Source organism: Pseudopodoces humilis, chromosome 4, assembly GCF_049639895.1.
Source record: "Pseudopodoces humilis isolate 2021_Gansu_Grassland_sample_001 chromosome 4, ASM4963989v1, whole genome shotgun sequence".
Classification (NCBI taxonomy): Eukaryota; Metazoa; Chordata; class Aves; order Passeriformes; family Paridae; genus Pseudopodoces; species Pseudopodoces humilis.
Genome location: NC_142203.1, coordinates 76,202,883 through 76,219,044, shown reverse-complemented (window position 1 = coordinate 76,219,044; position 16,162 = coordinate 76,202,883). Strand labels below are relative to the sequence as shown.

General features: G+C 47.6%; 1 protein-coding gene across 4 annotated transcripts in view; it reads left to right on the top strand.

The window, feature by feature from the left end:
• SMAD7 (SMAD family member 7) overlaps positions 1–12,614 on the top strand; it is a 37,115-nt gene extending 24,501 nt beyond the window's left edge. For all 4 annotated transcript variants that reach the window (XM_088054550.1, XM_088054551.1, XM_005528072.3 and 1 more), the window contains one exon: positions 10,701–12,614. In XM_088054550.1, coding sequence (XP_087910676.1) covers positions 10,701–11,239 — 539 coding nt within the window. In that variant the 3' untranslated portion in view covers positions 11,240–12,614. The remainder of the gene's footprint in view (positions 1–10,700) is intronic.
• The last annotated feature ends 3,548 nt before the right edge of the window (positions 12,615–16,162 follow it).

Here is a 16,162-nt window from a genome sequence, read left to right as displayed (position 1 = left end):
GTGTGATGAAAATTACCATGTGTCACTGCTGAGGAGGAGCCCCCTGCATGGTGGGTAATGCAAAATAATGCTGGAGGAGTTGTGTGTCTGCACAGTGGTGTGCAAGGTGAGGTTTTGAGTAGAAAAGCAGGAAAAATGGCAAAATAGTCAAGAAACTAAACCATGGGATGAGGTCCTGCTCGCCCACGCGGGACGGCTGTCAGTGACCCCGTGGCTGGGCTCTGGCAGCACCTTCCCAGGCAGAGCGGACAGAGTCAATAACTCCATAAAATCATTCTTCGAGCAGGAATCAAGTAACAGGAGTTTTATTTGGAAAAGGAGCTGGGAGCCTGAAGTTACATCACTGCATTTGAACTGATGAATTCATTTTCTTTGGAAGCCAGTCTGAGACTTTTTAGCTCACGATAAGGAACAAACCCATAAATCATAAGCAGAGGCCTGTAGTTTTACTGTTCTTTGTCACAGCCAAGCATGGAAAATGTATCCTGGGTGTCAAGAGCATGAAGCCTTGGCTCACCTGAGAGTTGCACTGCAGTTATTTTCTGGAGAAGCTGGTGTGGTGCTGAGCTCGCCAAGCCCCAGATTCCCTGGGATTTATCCCTGTGCTAGGATGCTCCTGGGTCTTAGTGATGCCAAAATCCCTTGGGTTTCAGCCCCATGGGAAGATGCTGCAGAATCCCAGTGATGCCCAGTTCCTGTGGGCTTTGTCCCCATGGGAGGATGCTGCTGGATATAGGTGACACCCCAAATCCCTTGAGTCTTGTGTCCGTGGGAGGATGCTGGTGGCTGTTGGTGACAGCCCAAATCCCCTGAGTTTTGTCCCCATGGGAGGATGCTTCTGCATCCCAGTGATGCCCAGTTCCTGTGGGCTTTGTCCCCATGGGAGGATGCTGGTGGCTGGTGACAGCCCAAATTCCAAGTGTTGCATCCATGGGAGGATGCTGGTGGCTGTTGGTGATGCCACCCTGGTCACAGCAGGTCCCTGCTCGGGACTTGGCTTTGCCGTTGCCACCAGAAGTGGGGTGAGATGAGCCACAAGGAGTTTTGGGACCCTTTTTTAACCTCTGTGCTGCCGACCTGCCCCATTTTATAGCCTGGGGCAAACCTCTGCTGGCCTCTGTCTGCGAGAAGGGGGATCCAGCTCCGCCAGAGCGCCGGGAGGGTTAATTACTTAATGAATATAATATTCTCTATAATTGCTACGCGTTATTAATCCAGAGTAAAGTGAGAGGCGAGAGGAGGGGGGTGTGTGCATGGCCAGGCTTGTGAACTCCTTCCCAGTCCCTCCTGTCTGTCCATCCCTTGATGGCCCCCTACCCAGGCAGGGGCTGGTGCTGTCTGTGTGTCCGTCTGTCCATCCCTGGGCGGGGACCCGGGGATGTATATATTCTATGTGCGGTGTGCTCCGCCGCCTGCTCTTAGGAATAGGCGTGATTAGATTATGAAGGCAGACAGAAGTAATGATTAACTTTTTCAGTCTGCCTGCTGTCTCCAGTCTGGCGCTGGGTGTTTTTTTTTCCCCCTAAGTAGGCCCTGGCCCCGCGTCGACAGGGTATTAGGTTGTAAAGAAAGCCAGGAGGAATGAAGGCAAGGGAGGGAGGGGAAAGGGGAGGGAGGGAGCCTTTTCCATCGGATCCGGGACTGGAATTTATTGGCAGGAATGCAGTAAATGCTCCAAATGCCAGCCCAGCTAAACAGTTTTCATAATTGTTACGGAGTGGGGCACGACGAACATGAAAAGGACTTTTGTTCTTACTCTGCTTTTTCCATGGGTTTACGTCCCTGCAAGGGAGATGCTGCTCTGGGAAAAGTTGCTGGGGGAAGTGGGCTTTTTTATTTTTTTGGTGTGGGGAGAAACATATATTTATGTCTGTTTTCAGTCTTTAGGGGAGAATTCTGGGTCAGTGTGCTGCAGGGAAAGGAGGTTTTTTCTTCAGTGTTGGAATAACCACAGCAGTGATGCTGTGTTATGTATGTGTATGTGAGTTCAGTGCAGTTAAGAGGGGAAAAATCCTAACACACACCTGTGTGTTAGGCATCCATTTGGGTATCCCAGACTGCTCTGCTTCAGTTTTTATTAAGGTCTTAACAAAGTTTTTGTGTAACGCACATGGCTACATGTTGTCAGTGGAGAGTTGTGGCTTTCCTGGGGGTTGTATCCCTGCCATCACCAGGGCATCCCTGGGTGCTGGAGGACCTTCCCTGCCTTGCATCAGTGTATCTTTCTTTTTCATGGCAAAAGCTTTTTAAGGTCATCCTCTAAACCCCAGCTGGGTGACTGTACTGAGGCGGGCTGTGACCCTGTGCCTGGCATGGCCCAGTGGCCTCTGATGGCTTTGGCATCTGTGGCGTGATTTATCCCAGAAAGGTGATGGGCAGGATGCTGCCACAGGAGCCTCCAGCACAGCCCAAGACAGGAGAGAGATTCTTGGCAAGCTCATGCTCACGTCTGATTTGCATTGCAGTAAGTCAGGAGCCCTTTGTGTGCTGGTTTCTCTTTCTCAGGAGGTTTCTGGTTGAGATCTGGCTTGGGTATGGGTGGGGAAGAGGTGTGTCCTGGTAGCTGCTGAGGCTGAAGCATGGAGGTGGTTGTTCCTCTCTGGGAGCTGGGGCTGGTACCAGCCCTGAGTCACATGGGGCTCCCAGGGCAGCATCTCATGAGTGCTGGGCTGTGCTTTCCAGACAAGTCTCCTGGCTGATTTGTTACAAAAGTGAGATTATTTTGGGTTGCCTCAAGGAAGGGGAGAAGGCTGGAGAGTGCGCAGGGCACTGGAGCACCTGCATTACCTCCTGACCCAGCAAGTCCCCACCAGCAGAGAACAGCAGCGAGGACACAGGCAGCAAAAATAGGATTTCTGAGGGGGTTCCACGTGGATCTGCATGTCCTTGTGACTCTTTGGACAGCCTGGGAGTCTTAAAAATCCCATGGATTTTGGCAGGGCCACTCTGGAAGGGTCTCACCCCTTGCAGCATCCCTTTGTCCCACCCAACGGTTGAGTTGGAGCTTGGGGAAGGGATTCCCGTCCTACCGCTTTTTTGAAACAAGGGAAAAGTTTTCCCACACCTTTGAGGGGTGCAGAAGGAGAGGCAGATAAAGAAGGTTCTTTAAATTAAAACTTCAAAAATAATTAGGCTGACTGTATACTAAACAACAGCAAAGAGGCCCATTTACTGTAAATATTATGAATGGATTTGGCTGGCTTCTTCATCCCCACCCTTCCTCTAAGGCTTTTCTCTGAGCTGAGTCGAAATTCGGCCTTCAGACAGCACAGTACTCTATAATTTGCATGGCTGATGAGGCCTGAAGCCTGGTACGGAGGAAACTGGAGTCAGCTGGCTCCTCTAACCACTGGAGACAGGCAGACAGGCATTTTTGGTGTGTGCCTGCATATTTTCCCCCCCGCCCCACCACCTTGTAGCGCCAGCCTTGCTTGGCTTTTAAAGAGAATGGTCACAAGAAAAGGGTTCTTCTCTTCTAGAGTAGTTTTTAGCCGTGGTAATTGATTAATCACCGTAATTAGACAGTAGCAGTGACTAATAGGATGTTTATGAATCAAATTTCTGGTTTGGTGGACTCCATGAACTCAGCAGTTTCACTTGGGTTCTTTCTCTGCTGTCCTGTAAATGCAGGGGACATGGATCACCCTATATTTTTTAATATTTTTGGACATTACCCCTGATTCAGCCTTGGCATCTGCCATTGTGGTGTTTGCTCTTGAGTCTCTGTATGTCTGCAACAACATTCTTGCAGGGTTTTTCTTTCTTTTTTCTCTCTCTTTCTTTCTCTCTTTCTCTTTCTCTTCTATGTTCTTGCTGAATTAACCCTTGAAAAGGTCAGGGATGAGTTCCAGGTTGGGGGAAGGCTGACTCAGCGCACCACCAAGCTGGGGTGGGAACTTGAGGGGATGTCCTCAGGGGTGAATCATCTCTACCCACCGTCTCACCTGACCTCATTTCTGTCCTGATTTCACAAGGGGGATTCCCAGCTGTGGGGAAGGTGATGGCAGTTTTTGGTTGGGTCACCTGGGGACTGAGCAAAGCCCTCCCAAACTTTCAGGTCACTGTTAATACAAACCTGTATCAGAGTCCAAGAAAAATGGGGAAATATGAGACTCCTTCCCCTGATGGCTTCTGCCATATTTTATCCTGCTTGACCTCATCAGACTCAATCTTAGTAAACATCAGCAAATTGAAATCTTGTGGTGAAATTTAACATTTTTTTTCGTGCAAGGTTGACTGATTTTGCAAGGAACAAGGAGCCATTTGAGTGATTGATTGGACAACTTGCTAATAAATTAAAAAAGTAATCTTAAGGCTCTTTAGCCTGCATGACTACCGTATATGCTGAGTAATAAGAGCCGTCTAATTAGACATAGACACAAATTTATGGTCTAGCCTGTCAATCCACGGATTAAGGACTGCCTAAGTACCTACTGACACGATGGGCTGTAATGCTCCTAAAGAGATGTTATGGTCTATCATGTCAATAATCCACAGATTAAAGGCTCCCTAAGTAGGTGCTGACGTGATGGACTGTCTCAGCTCCTGGGGGCTCTTGTGCTGGGCAGGTGGGGGGACCCCAGGGGCCCCCCCCAGGGCGGTGCCAACCCTGCAGAAGGTGAGGGTTTATTTCTTCTGCAAACAACAGGAGCTTTACACAGCACCATGCTGGAAGATAGGCTTTCAGAAACCATCCCAGCCATCAAATGCAGGGGCTCCTTGTGGAGGTGAAGCTGTCTAGCCCTTCTGTGCTGGGAGATAAAAAAGGTTTGGGGAAAACATTGCTGTGGGTGGAGTCTCCAGGCTGCCCACAAACTTTGTTAAAGGTACAAAGCCCCTTTTCTGCAGCAGGATATATCCTTTAATGTGGATTTATCCTTTAATATGGGCATTTTCTTCCTTTGCTTTTGCTGAATGTACCTGGAAATCTAGTTTTTAGGTAATTTTCTTTGTTTTGCTTCTTTCTTTGTTTATCTGTTTGGTTGGTTTTGTTTTTTCTTTTGTTTTGTTTTGTTCTGTTCTTCCACCCTGTAAATCATCTGAAGGACTAGAAAGGAAGTGGGCTTTTAAGGGATTACCCTTTTGGGTGCCTGTTTCTCTTTGTTTTAATGAGCACACTATGTTTTGTGTTCTCTTCACCTGGATGTGATGCCTTTCACTCTCAAGTAAGGGGTCAGAGGATGTTTTTCCTGAGATCCTACAGAATCAGCACTTGCCAGTAACAGGAGGGGCAAAACTGTAGCTGGAGAAGTCCTGAGGACCCTCCAGAGGAGCATATAAAACCCCATAAAAACCTCTGGGTTTTGTGTCTCCATCTCTTACATCTCCAAGAGTAGGAGAAGATAAGGGTCACAGCACTGTCCCGGACACACAAATGCCACTAAGGTCAGCCAAGGGAGATTATCGGGTGTGAGACGTGCTGAGCTTGGTCTCAGCCCTGGCCCCAGCCAGACACGTTGTGCTGACACCAGTCCAGACAATTTTTTTTTAAGCTCAAATGCTCTGTGTGTGTGCTGGTGGATAAAGGAGGAAGGATTGTAATGTGTTCATCTCTCCTTGGCAATGCCCATGGCACTTCTTTTCCAGCAGAAGGCTGACTCCTGGAAAGGCAGGCAGGCTCTCTCCAGGTCTTTGAGTCTCCCAACAGCACAAGGACGTGGAGCTGCTGGAGCCAGCCCAGAGGAGGCCACGCAGCTGCTGCCAGGGCTGGAGCCCCTCTGCTCTGGAGCCAGCCTGGGAGAGCTGGGGCTGCTCCCCTGCACAAGAGAAGGCTCCAGGGAGAGCTGAGAGCCCCTGGCAGGGCCTAAAGGGGCTCCAGGAGAGCTGCCCAGGGACTGGGGACAAGGCCTGCAGGGACAGCACCCAGGCAATGGCTTCCCAGTGCCAGAGGGCAGGCCCAGCTGGGATATTGGGAAGGAATTGCTGGCTGGGAGGGTGGGCAGGCCCTGGCACAGGGTGCCCAGAGCAGCTGGGGCTGCCCCTGGATCCCTGCAGTGTCCAAGGCCAGGCTGGACAGGGCTTGGAGCAGCCTGGCACACTGGAAGGTGTTCCTGCCCATGGCAGGGTCTTTGAGGTCCCTCCAACCCAAACCAGTTTTGATCATGAGGAGACTTCTGTTAGCAGTTCAGTGTAAATGCTACCATTGTGAGTATTGTGCCAGGGTTGATGTTTGATGGGAAATCCAGACCCAAGAATGAAGGGGAGAGGAGGAGGTGAGATGGTGAGAACTTTAGGAAGAGCATGAGAAGATGCTCAGGATCAAAACTGCTTTTTTTGAAAAATAAATGTATATGTACATATATTAGAAGAAGTGTACATACATAGTTCTGAACACTTCTACATTTGGATAGTTTAATTTGCCTCTAAACCTGATGTCATTGATGAAAGATTCAATTACAGGCATTTAAAATCCTCATCAGTAAGGCCATTTTATTCCCATTTTCAGCGTTGAGTTGTTGTCACAGATACTGGTGATAATTTTGACAGCCCTTGACGTGGTCAGTGGGAGCAGTCCTGGTGGGTCAGATAGCCCAGTGTTTGCTAAACTTGCTCTTTTCTTTCAAGGCTGGTTGACTACAGGAAAACCTTTAGCTAAAAAAAAAAAAAACCAAACAGAACAAAACCAAAAGATCCCAGCTTAGCTCCCCTTTACATTCATGACCCTGGCACTGGGACAAGGCTGAGATCTGAAGGACAACAGATCTAAAACAACCCCAGGACTGGAGCTGTGTTGTTTTAGTTTATTGTAATTATTTTTTAAATTCAATTTTGTTAAAATTCTTTGGTTCTCTGTGAATTAAAAAAAGGAGAACTTTTTCTTCCCAAACTCCTAATAAAACTGCTGGAGCTTGGAAAGAAAAAGTATGGATGACATGCTTTCATCAACTTAAAACTCACCATGTGATGGAGAGAAAAGCCACACCAGGAATTTCCTGCCACTTCCAAGCAAGGGCAGATGTGAGTCCTTCTGCCATAGCTTGGAAGAACCAAGAGTGGGACTTGATAAATTTGGGTGTTCCTGTGGTGTCAGTGTCCCATGCCCACTGTTGTTTCTGCAGCTGCCAGTTTTTTGGGGTTTTTGCTTTGGTATCCCATCCTCCTGGATTTCTGTATGGATGAAGCATTTTCAGCAGGAGCAGGATCATGCCCTGAGCCCACGGACAGCATGTGCACCCCCAGTGAGGAGAAATCCTTGCTGTGGTCTTTTACTGAGAAAGTGCAGGCAGGACTTGATGGTTTTGAAAGTCAAGGCAAGTGGTGAGGAACCTCTTGGATAGCTTCTTGTGCTGATTGGCACGTTGAGACTTAGCTGGGACGATGCTTTTATGGAGGACAATGGCAAAACTGAGGCATCCCCTCAGGAAAATCCAGGAGGGTGTAAATAAATATGGGAAAAGAAAAAAAAAAGTTTTCCAGTGGGAATGGGAAACGGTGTAATAAGGTTGTTCTGGGGCATCACTAGTGATGAACCATCGGCACCAAAATTACAAAAAATCGTTACCCCAAGGGCTTCAGGGTATTGCCTTGATTTCTCCCCTCTGAGGAGCTAATGTGAGTGGCTGTCCTCTGCAGACCTGACTATGAGTGATCAATACAACTAATTCCCTAAATTCCTGAGGGCAAATTCACTTTATTTTCAGTTATTTCTATACTATTATTTTTTTCACAATGAGCTTGCACAACGCACCGGGGGCGGGGAGCCTGCTGGAGCTTCAAGGCAGGATGCAATGGAAACCATGGAAAATCCTAATAACCCAGTGATAGCAGCAAATGGAGGGATCCTTAATAACGAAATAATAGTGCAGATGTTTATAGCATGAAACATTATCATTGTTTGCTGGGATATGGGAACGCTCCCAGTTTGCTGGGAGTTTCCCAGGCATTTAGAAAGGGATGTTTTTGCACCAAGGAGCTCATAAAAACGATGCTTCTAACTCAAAACAGGGATCCCAAAGGGTTTGCATCCATCTATGGGCTGTCACACACAAGGATGTGTTGAGGAATTTTCCTGGGATCTGGGTTTTTGTGTGAGTTTGCAGCAGGTGGAGATGGGAGTTGGATGGTGGATGCCTGCCACGACCCCAGGTTGCATGGGGTGAACCCAGCAGGGTGTTTTTGAGCATAATACTTCTGTTTGCTTCATTTGCCCAGATCCATGATTATTGCCACCAAAAAAAGCCTTTTGGGGAAAAAAAAAAAAAAAACCCAAAAAACAAAAAGTCTGTCACTGTAGGAAGCATCTCTTGAGTCACTTTTTCCTTCTCTCCTGCCACCTCCTCTCCTGTCGGAGTGATGCCACTGGCTTTTCCCACCCCTTTTCCTGGCGGATGCCAGAAACAGGGAGGCGGGTGGGAGCAAGTGGGCTCCTCTGGGGTCCCTGCAACTGCAAAAAGCAGCTTTGGTGGTGGCTGGCAGGGAGGCCTGAGCCTGTTTATCTGAGCTCAGCCCTTATATTCTCATGGATTTTTGACTAGACATGCAGTCAACAGCTGAAGCCTGCAAACGGAAGAGGCTCTGGCATATTTATACTGTGTGCTGGCACCAGCTCCTTAAAAAAAAACTCAAACATCCCGGATTACCTAAGATTCGTCCTTGTGGTCTGGTCACCCCATGTCATTCAGAAACCTAATGGGATTCATTCATGAACTTCCAGGCCTCCATAAAGGTCTGTTCATTCATGGCCAAGGCAGTTTTCTATTTTTTCTTTTTTTCTTTTTTTTTTTTCTTTTTTTATTATTGGTAGGTTTGTCTTTTTTTCTTTTCCTTAAATGCTCTAGCAATTAAATAGCTCTCTGTAAGCAGCAGTGAACTGACTGTTACATGGTCTTGACTAATGCAAGCACAAACACCAGGTGAAAAAGTCCTTTTTTCCCCCCTGCCATCTCCTGAAAGGGATGCTTTTTATGTTGGAATAAAAAAACCCAAACCTATAGGAATTTCAGCAGGGGTCCAATGGCTCCAAAATTCCCTCAGCTGCTATAAAGCAAAACCCAAAAGGGTCTGAACATCGTGGGCAGGCTGACAGTGAGGAGGGAGGTAGTGGGTGGTCAACACAGACCCCCCTTCGGATTAGAGAGCATTCTTCCCCTGGATCCAGGGGCATCCCTCCCAGATTGGTTTCTCTCCCAGGCAGGTGGTGAAAACTCCAGTGCTGGGGGTGTTTCTTGCCCCTCTGGATGAACCTTTGCATGGAGGGGGACCCCATCTGGGTTAATGGGGAGGAAGTAACCCAAACTGCCCTCCCTGCCCCTCCTCAGTCCCAGTTTTCAGCAGGACATAAAGTTACCCACAGTAAAGTCTTGTGAGTCACCAAAAAAGGGAGTGGAAGGACAAACTGGGGTGCACCTTGACAGATGCTGTCCCAGGGACCACCCCAGCATGACCAGAACCCCCATCCCTGGTTTAACCTGGGAACGAGGGTCCCTGTTTTGAGACATACATGGTCAGACCCATTTTTAGTAGCTGCCTCAAGCAACTGGAGAAATATTTTCCTCGCTGGCATAGAAATGAGGAAATTAAAAGTGTGTGGCTGGGCTTTTTTTTTTTTTTTTTTTTTTTTCTTCTTCTCTCTTAAAAGCACAGTGCAGGGGTTGAAGGAGATGAGACCAAAACTGGGAAAATGGGCTTATTAATAGCAAAAAATAGAAAAAGCAGGCAGCCAGTGTGTTGCCCTGGGGAGGAAAGGGTTGTGGGGGGGGCGGGCTGCAGGAAGAGTTTTTGGTTGCTGGGTCGCCCACCATCCCAGCTCCATTAGTTTCTCTCATAGTTCAGGGGATTATTTTGGTAGTGCTCACTAACGTGCATTCCCAGCTTGATTTTTTTTTTTTTTTTTTTTTTTAATACTATTATAGAGATGAATAGTTCCCAGGTCTTAACATGCCTACTGAGGCTGGAAGGAATTACCCGCCAAGCAGCGCCAGGCTGCTTGGGATCCTCTGTCAGGAAAAGGCTTTCTCACATTTTTTCCCTCCTCCTGCCTTGCTTTTCCCTCCTACATCATTGCCATGCTGCATGGGGTAACTATGGAAAAGAGAGTTGAGAGAAGGCCTACATGAATGAATTTCTATTTTTTTTGCAAGGTTTTTGGCCATTTTTGTTAGCACACGTGAGATTTTTTTGGTTCCCTCTGTCTTTTGGTGCTTTCTGTAGGTTAGGGTGGCATCTCGTGTCCCCCTGCTATCCATCACCCAGGCCCTGCAGGCAGGGAAAAGCCCCGTGAACCAGAGCAGACAAGTTCTCATCCCCTCTGCTCCCATGGGGTGACTTTCAATGTGGTTTTCTTAGCTGCACCTCATTTTTTTCAGTGTCTGTGCAGAGCAGATTGTCACTTATGGAAATAAATCCATTGTTCAGTAGGTGAAAATCGGCGGATTCAGGTGTCTGGTTGCACAGGCATCTCGTCTCTCCTGTTGGCGCTGGAGGTGGTCCTGGTGTTGGTTTGGGTGAGGGTGGCTGTGTCGTTGTCATTGGCTATGTCATTCAGGACCAGTAAATACAACTAGAACTAGGCACTGAAACAACAGAGGAGTGCCCTGAATCTGGAAAGGTTTATTTTGGAAAGAGTGGCTGCACTGTGGACATTGATGCATGCATGGAAAGGATCGTGAAGACATGGGCAGGCAAGGTCCTGCCAGTTCATATTAATTCCCTTGATCCTAAATCTCTCCTTTTTTCCTATTTTTTCTCCTGTTTTTCTGCAGATTCTCAAGTTCTTCAGGAGCCAGGGGATAGGTCACACTGGTGTGTGGTGGCATACTGGGAAGAGAAGACACGCGTGGGTCGGCTGTACTCTGTCCAAGAGCCCTCCCTGGATATCTTCTATGATCTACCTCAGGGGAATGGTTTCTGCCTCGGACAGCTCAACTCAGACAACAAAAGCCAACTGGTGCAGAAGGTGCGCAGCAAGATCGGCTACGGCATCCAGCTGACCAAGGAAGTGGACGGCGTGTGGGTGTACAACCGCAGCAGTTACCCCATCTTCATCAAGTCGGCCACACTGGACAACCCCGACTCCAGGACGTTGCTGGTTCACAAAGTGTTCCCAGGGTTTTCCATCAAGGCTTTTGACTACGAGAAGGCGTACACCTTGCAGAGACCCAACGACCACGAGTTCACGCAGCAGCCATGGACCGGATTTACCGTGCAGATCAGCTTTGTGAAAGGCTGGGGCCAGTGCTACACCAGACAGTTCATCAGCAGTTGCCCCTGCTGGTTGGAGGTTATTTTCAACAACCGGTGACTCGAGACAGAGTGAACTCATGACATCTATACTACTTTGCTGCTATTACTTCCTTCTGAGTGCTTGCTTTTCATGCAGACTTTTTTTGTTTTTTGTTTTGTTTCGTTTTGTTCACCCTTCTTCGTTTTTGAGAAATAGCTTATGAAAGAATTTTTTTTGTTTGTTTTTTTTTTGTTGTTTTTTGCCTTTGGGGTATTTTGATAAATATATCTATTTTTTAAAAGTGTGAATGACCAATAACTCTCAGAAGGGCGAGAGAAGGGTGCAGTGGGGATAGATCACACGAGATAATTACTTCATGCCTCCGAAAGGATTATCCAATGGGGATCGACGGATTTGAAAGCCACTAGCTCTATATTACAGCTCCTTCTCTTGGACAACAAAAGGAGATGACTGTATTTTTGTACGCACCACCTTCCCAGTGACGGTGACACCAAGACCCCTTCCCCAGCAGTGCTAACCCCATGTTGCCGCTGAAGGATGGTGCAAAACCTTCCCAGACAGGTCTCTTACCGACCTTTTGTGTTTCTCTTGTTGCTGGGTTCATGTCTTGTCACTGTGTTCATTGTTCCACTGCTTTTTCTATGTTTTTTATGATCGTGGATTGATGTAAGGGGAGAAAACAACAGTGGAGGGACTTCGGGCATGGCCCGTGCTTGATCATTTGAGCTGAGATGTGAAGTGACAGAATTCTAAACCTAAAAAAAAAAAAAAAAAAAAAAAAAAAAAAAAAAAAAAATTGAAACAAAACTAAAGAAAAACAAGGGGGAAAAACAAGAGAAAAAGTGTTCACAACAGTCGGTGTGTCATAACCTGCTTAGATCAGGTTATCCAGGTACCATCTTATCTGGAAATGCAGTTGTGCTTTCATTTCTTCTTGAATTCATACACAAGTATGATACTTTTACACTGTTCTTAGCTCAATGAGCATGTTTAGACCTTAACATAAGCTATTTTTCTAAATATAAAGGTTTAATTGAACAAGAGAGCATTCTTCTTGGAACTTTAGCATTGTAGTGCTTTGGAAAAAACACCCACACAAAAGAAAGGACTCCTTAAAAAAACCCTGAGATTTATTAAAGAAAAAAAATGTATTTTATGTTATATATAAATATATTATTACTTGTAAATATAAAGACGTTTTATAAGCATCATTATTTATGTATTGTGCAATGTGTATAAACGAGAAAAAAGTAAGAAAGATGCACTTTGCTTTAATATAAATGCAGATAACAAATGCCAAATTTAAAAAAAAAAAAAAAAGAGAACACAAGATTGGTGTTTTTTCTATGGGTGTTATCATCCAGCTGAATGTTTCTTTTTCTAAAGGAGTCTATGTTCCATTAAAAAATAAAAACGTACACTTGATCCCAAACTGTGCCAAGTGGCTTTTTTTGTGGTGTGAATGAGGCAGACTGGAGAGATGATGCTCTGTGTGTGTGCTGCATGGGGTCAGCGGTGGGAGCACCCACCACAGCCCTGAGTGGGGCCTCTCTGGGGTGGGAAACACCTGGGTGGGATCACTCTGAGCCTTGGGCTAGGTGCCCATGGCTTTTGGCTGCCCAGTTTAGATGCACCTAATCAGCCCAAGGCTGGAGGGACTGGCTGCCCAAAATCTGCTGGGTTGTTTTTGTTGTTCCCATTTGTCCTAAGTTCAGCCTGAAAGAACCCCAGTGCTGGGGACACAGCTCCCTGTCCCTGCCTTACAAATACTGGGCCAAGCCTGTGCTCTCTGCTGGGACACAGGTGGCCGCCTGTGCCAGCAGGTGAGGAGGAAAAGACAAGGAGGAAGTTAGTCTTCGGGTTTTCCTCAACTATTTCCTACCCTTTCCACCTCCCATGCCTCTGGAAATAAAGTGGTTTCTCCTTTTTCCCCCCCTCAACCTGCCTCTGGGCATTCCCTGCTCCACGTCCTTGCACATGTGCCAGGAGCAAGTCCCTGTAAACTGTTCCTGCTTTCCACGGAGCAGGACCTTGAGTGGAAACAACCAGAGTCCTGGAAACTGAAGAACATGGCCAAGAAGAATGTCCAGATGGGCTTTTGAGCTCCCACCTTCCTGAAGCGTGTGCACCCCAGGAATGTGACTCCAGCCTCTGCTGTCCTCCAGGGGGTGGGCGGGCATATCAGCAGGTCAGTCTCTGTGAGCATCAGCTTGGTGCTGTGCCTTCTGTTCAGCACAGATGTGCCCTTCCCAGAGGGATTTAGTGACACACAGCATTTGGTTGTCTCCAAATGGACTGCGCCTTCAGCTGGATCCATGCTACTGAACACATGAACACATTTTGAAAAGCTCCAAAATGGCTTTTGATCGTGGGCGAGTCCCAGTTTCCAGGTTCTCTCCTCATCCTTCAGGTGGGAATCAGCACGGAAAGCTGAGGCAGGATGGATGCACTCATCCTGTCTCACTTGATGTGCACCAAGGCTTGGGAGGGCAGGAGTAGAAACAATCTCATCTATGCTACAGTTTGGCTCATTTCCATTCTAAGCTGTCAAATGTGAGTTATCCAGTAATGACATGACACCTGAGTGGGGCAGTGGGCCAAGCTAGCAGTGATGACATGCATCAGGAGCTCCAGGACCACCATCAAAGGCATGGCAGGTGAAGGATGAAGCAGACAAGTGCCTCACCAAATCAGCCTTTGCTGATTCCTCCTGAGTTTTGTGGCATTGCTCTGTGTGAGCAGGCCTCTGTGAGCAGCAGGAACCTGGGGTTAGAAAGATCACTCCAAATCTGGGTATATGACCAGGTATAGGGTCATGCTGGGGTTATAGTCAACTGTCTAAGAATCACAGAAACCAGAGAAATCATGGGATGATTTGGTTTGCAAGGGATTTCAAACTAGTTCCAATCCTCTGCAATGGGCAGGGACACCTTCCATTATCCCAGGTTGCTCCAAGCCCTGTCCAACCCGGCCTCAATCACTTCCAGGGATCGGGCAACCATAGCTGGGTGGGTTTTACTCTGGAGTAACTAAGAAATAGAGAATATTTGCTTCACTATTGCTTCTCCCACCTCCAAGCTGGGCTGTTACGCCTTAACCCAGAAGGGATGAGATGATCCCTTTGAACCTGAGGTATGGCACCAAGTGAGCTGCATGGACAACCACAGAACTCTGCATTGCAGAGGTGTTTTCATATGTTTTCGCCTTCTTCCCTGAGGTACATAGTGGATCTTGGTGGTTAAGGCCCTGAAACCAAATTGTAGAGTAATGGCTTTGTCCTTTGAACAAAGATCTGATTTTAGTCCCTGCTCATTAGTCCATGAGATGTGACAAATCATTTAACCTTCCTGTTTTCCAGGACTTCCACTTGTTAGGTTACAGAAAGCTGCTCATCCTGAAAGCTGAAAGCAAAGGATAAAAGTATTGTACCCCTAAACAAACTCTTGAGAGCAGCTTTCCAAAAGACATCAGGTCACAAATATCCTCCAAAGGCTGGAGCCCCTGTGCTCTGGAGCCAGCCTGGGAGAGCTGGGGCTGCTCCCCTGCACAAGAGAAGGCTCCAGGGAGAGCTGAGAGCCCCTGGCAGGGCCTAAAGGGGCTCCAGGAGAGCTGCCCAGGGACTGGGGACAAGGCCTGCAGGGACAGCACACAGGCAATGGCTTCCCAGTGCCAGAGGGCAGGCCCAGCTGCGATATTGGGAAGGAATTGCTGGCTGGGAGGGTGGGCAGGCCCTGGCACAGGGTGCCCAGAGCAGCTGGGGCTGCCCCTGGATCCCTGCAGTGTCCAAGGCCAGGCTGGACAGGGCTTGGAGCAGCCTGGGATAGTGGAAGGTGTCCCTGTCATGGCAGGAGGTGGGACAGGATGAGCTTTAAACTGTTTTGTTGTTCTTTGAAAATGCAGAGGAAAAATGATCCAGCAAAGCCAGAGTCTGTCTGTGGAGATGTGCCCGTGATGGGTGCAGGGCTGGTGAGCTCTTGTGTCATTTGCAGGGTGCAGTGAGGGTCTGGGATATCCTCCACAGCCTCCACTTTACACCTTGCCCTGTGTGACTCCCCCAGCCATGGCTGTGACACACTGGACTGGCTGGACCTTCAGCTGGGCACGCCTTTCCAGGTCAAATATTAAATCATCTGGAGAATGACCTGAAAAGCCTGGCAGATCACTTCATTCTATGAAGTCTTTGCTTGCATTCAACTATCAAAATGAAAGGCCAGGCAATGCTGTTCACAGTAAGAAAGCTGAGAAATAATCAGCAAAACGATGGCTTTTCAATACTATGACAGTTTTTGCTGAAATGTTTCAGCCCTCACCTCCTGCTGAGCTAATTTTAGGCCTCATTCAACAAGGGAAAAAAAAAAAAAAAGAATATGACAGAAGGATGCCGAGCACCAGTTCATATGTGTCCCCATTCACTCATTCAGCTCTGGGGCTGGTGGATGTGGGGCGAGCGGGAGGTTAAAATAGAGACCAGAGGTTAAGCAAGCAAGAATTTACCCTTGTCGAGAGTTTGCCAGTGCTGTAATTCCATCTTTAGGGCTCAGAAAAGCAGCAGCCACACAAAGCAAAGTGCTGACCTGGTATAAACCTGGTCTGAGCAGAAACGCAGGTGAAGGAGTTATGGACAAGGACAAAGCCAGCTCCTTCCAAAGGGGAGATGCTGATGTCCAGCTGACAAGTCACTCCTGGACAGCAGCATAATGTCCTTCTTGCTTCAAGCCTCCAGCACCTAAATTCAGGCACACCACAGCTCCATGGACATCTTCCAGCAGAGCAGTGGTGGCCCTGGGACCTCACCTATCACTGTGCTCTGTACAGCTTATCTATGGATTCCACTCTTCTCTCCTTGGAAATCACCTTAGAGAAATCTCATCTGCTTAAGAGGCTCAGACATGAGGTGGTTGAGACAGTCTGAAGTCCAGATTTCTCAGTGGATGGCAGGACATGTCTCCGTCCTCTCCTTCTTAGAAAATAATTTCTCTG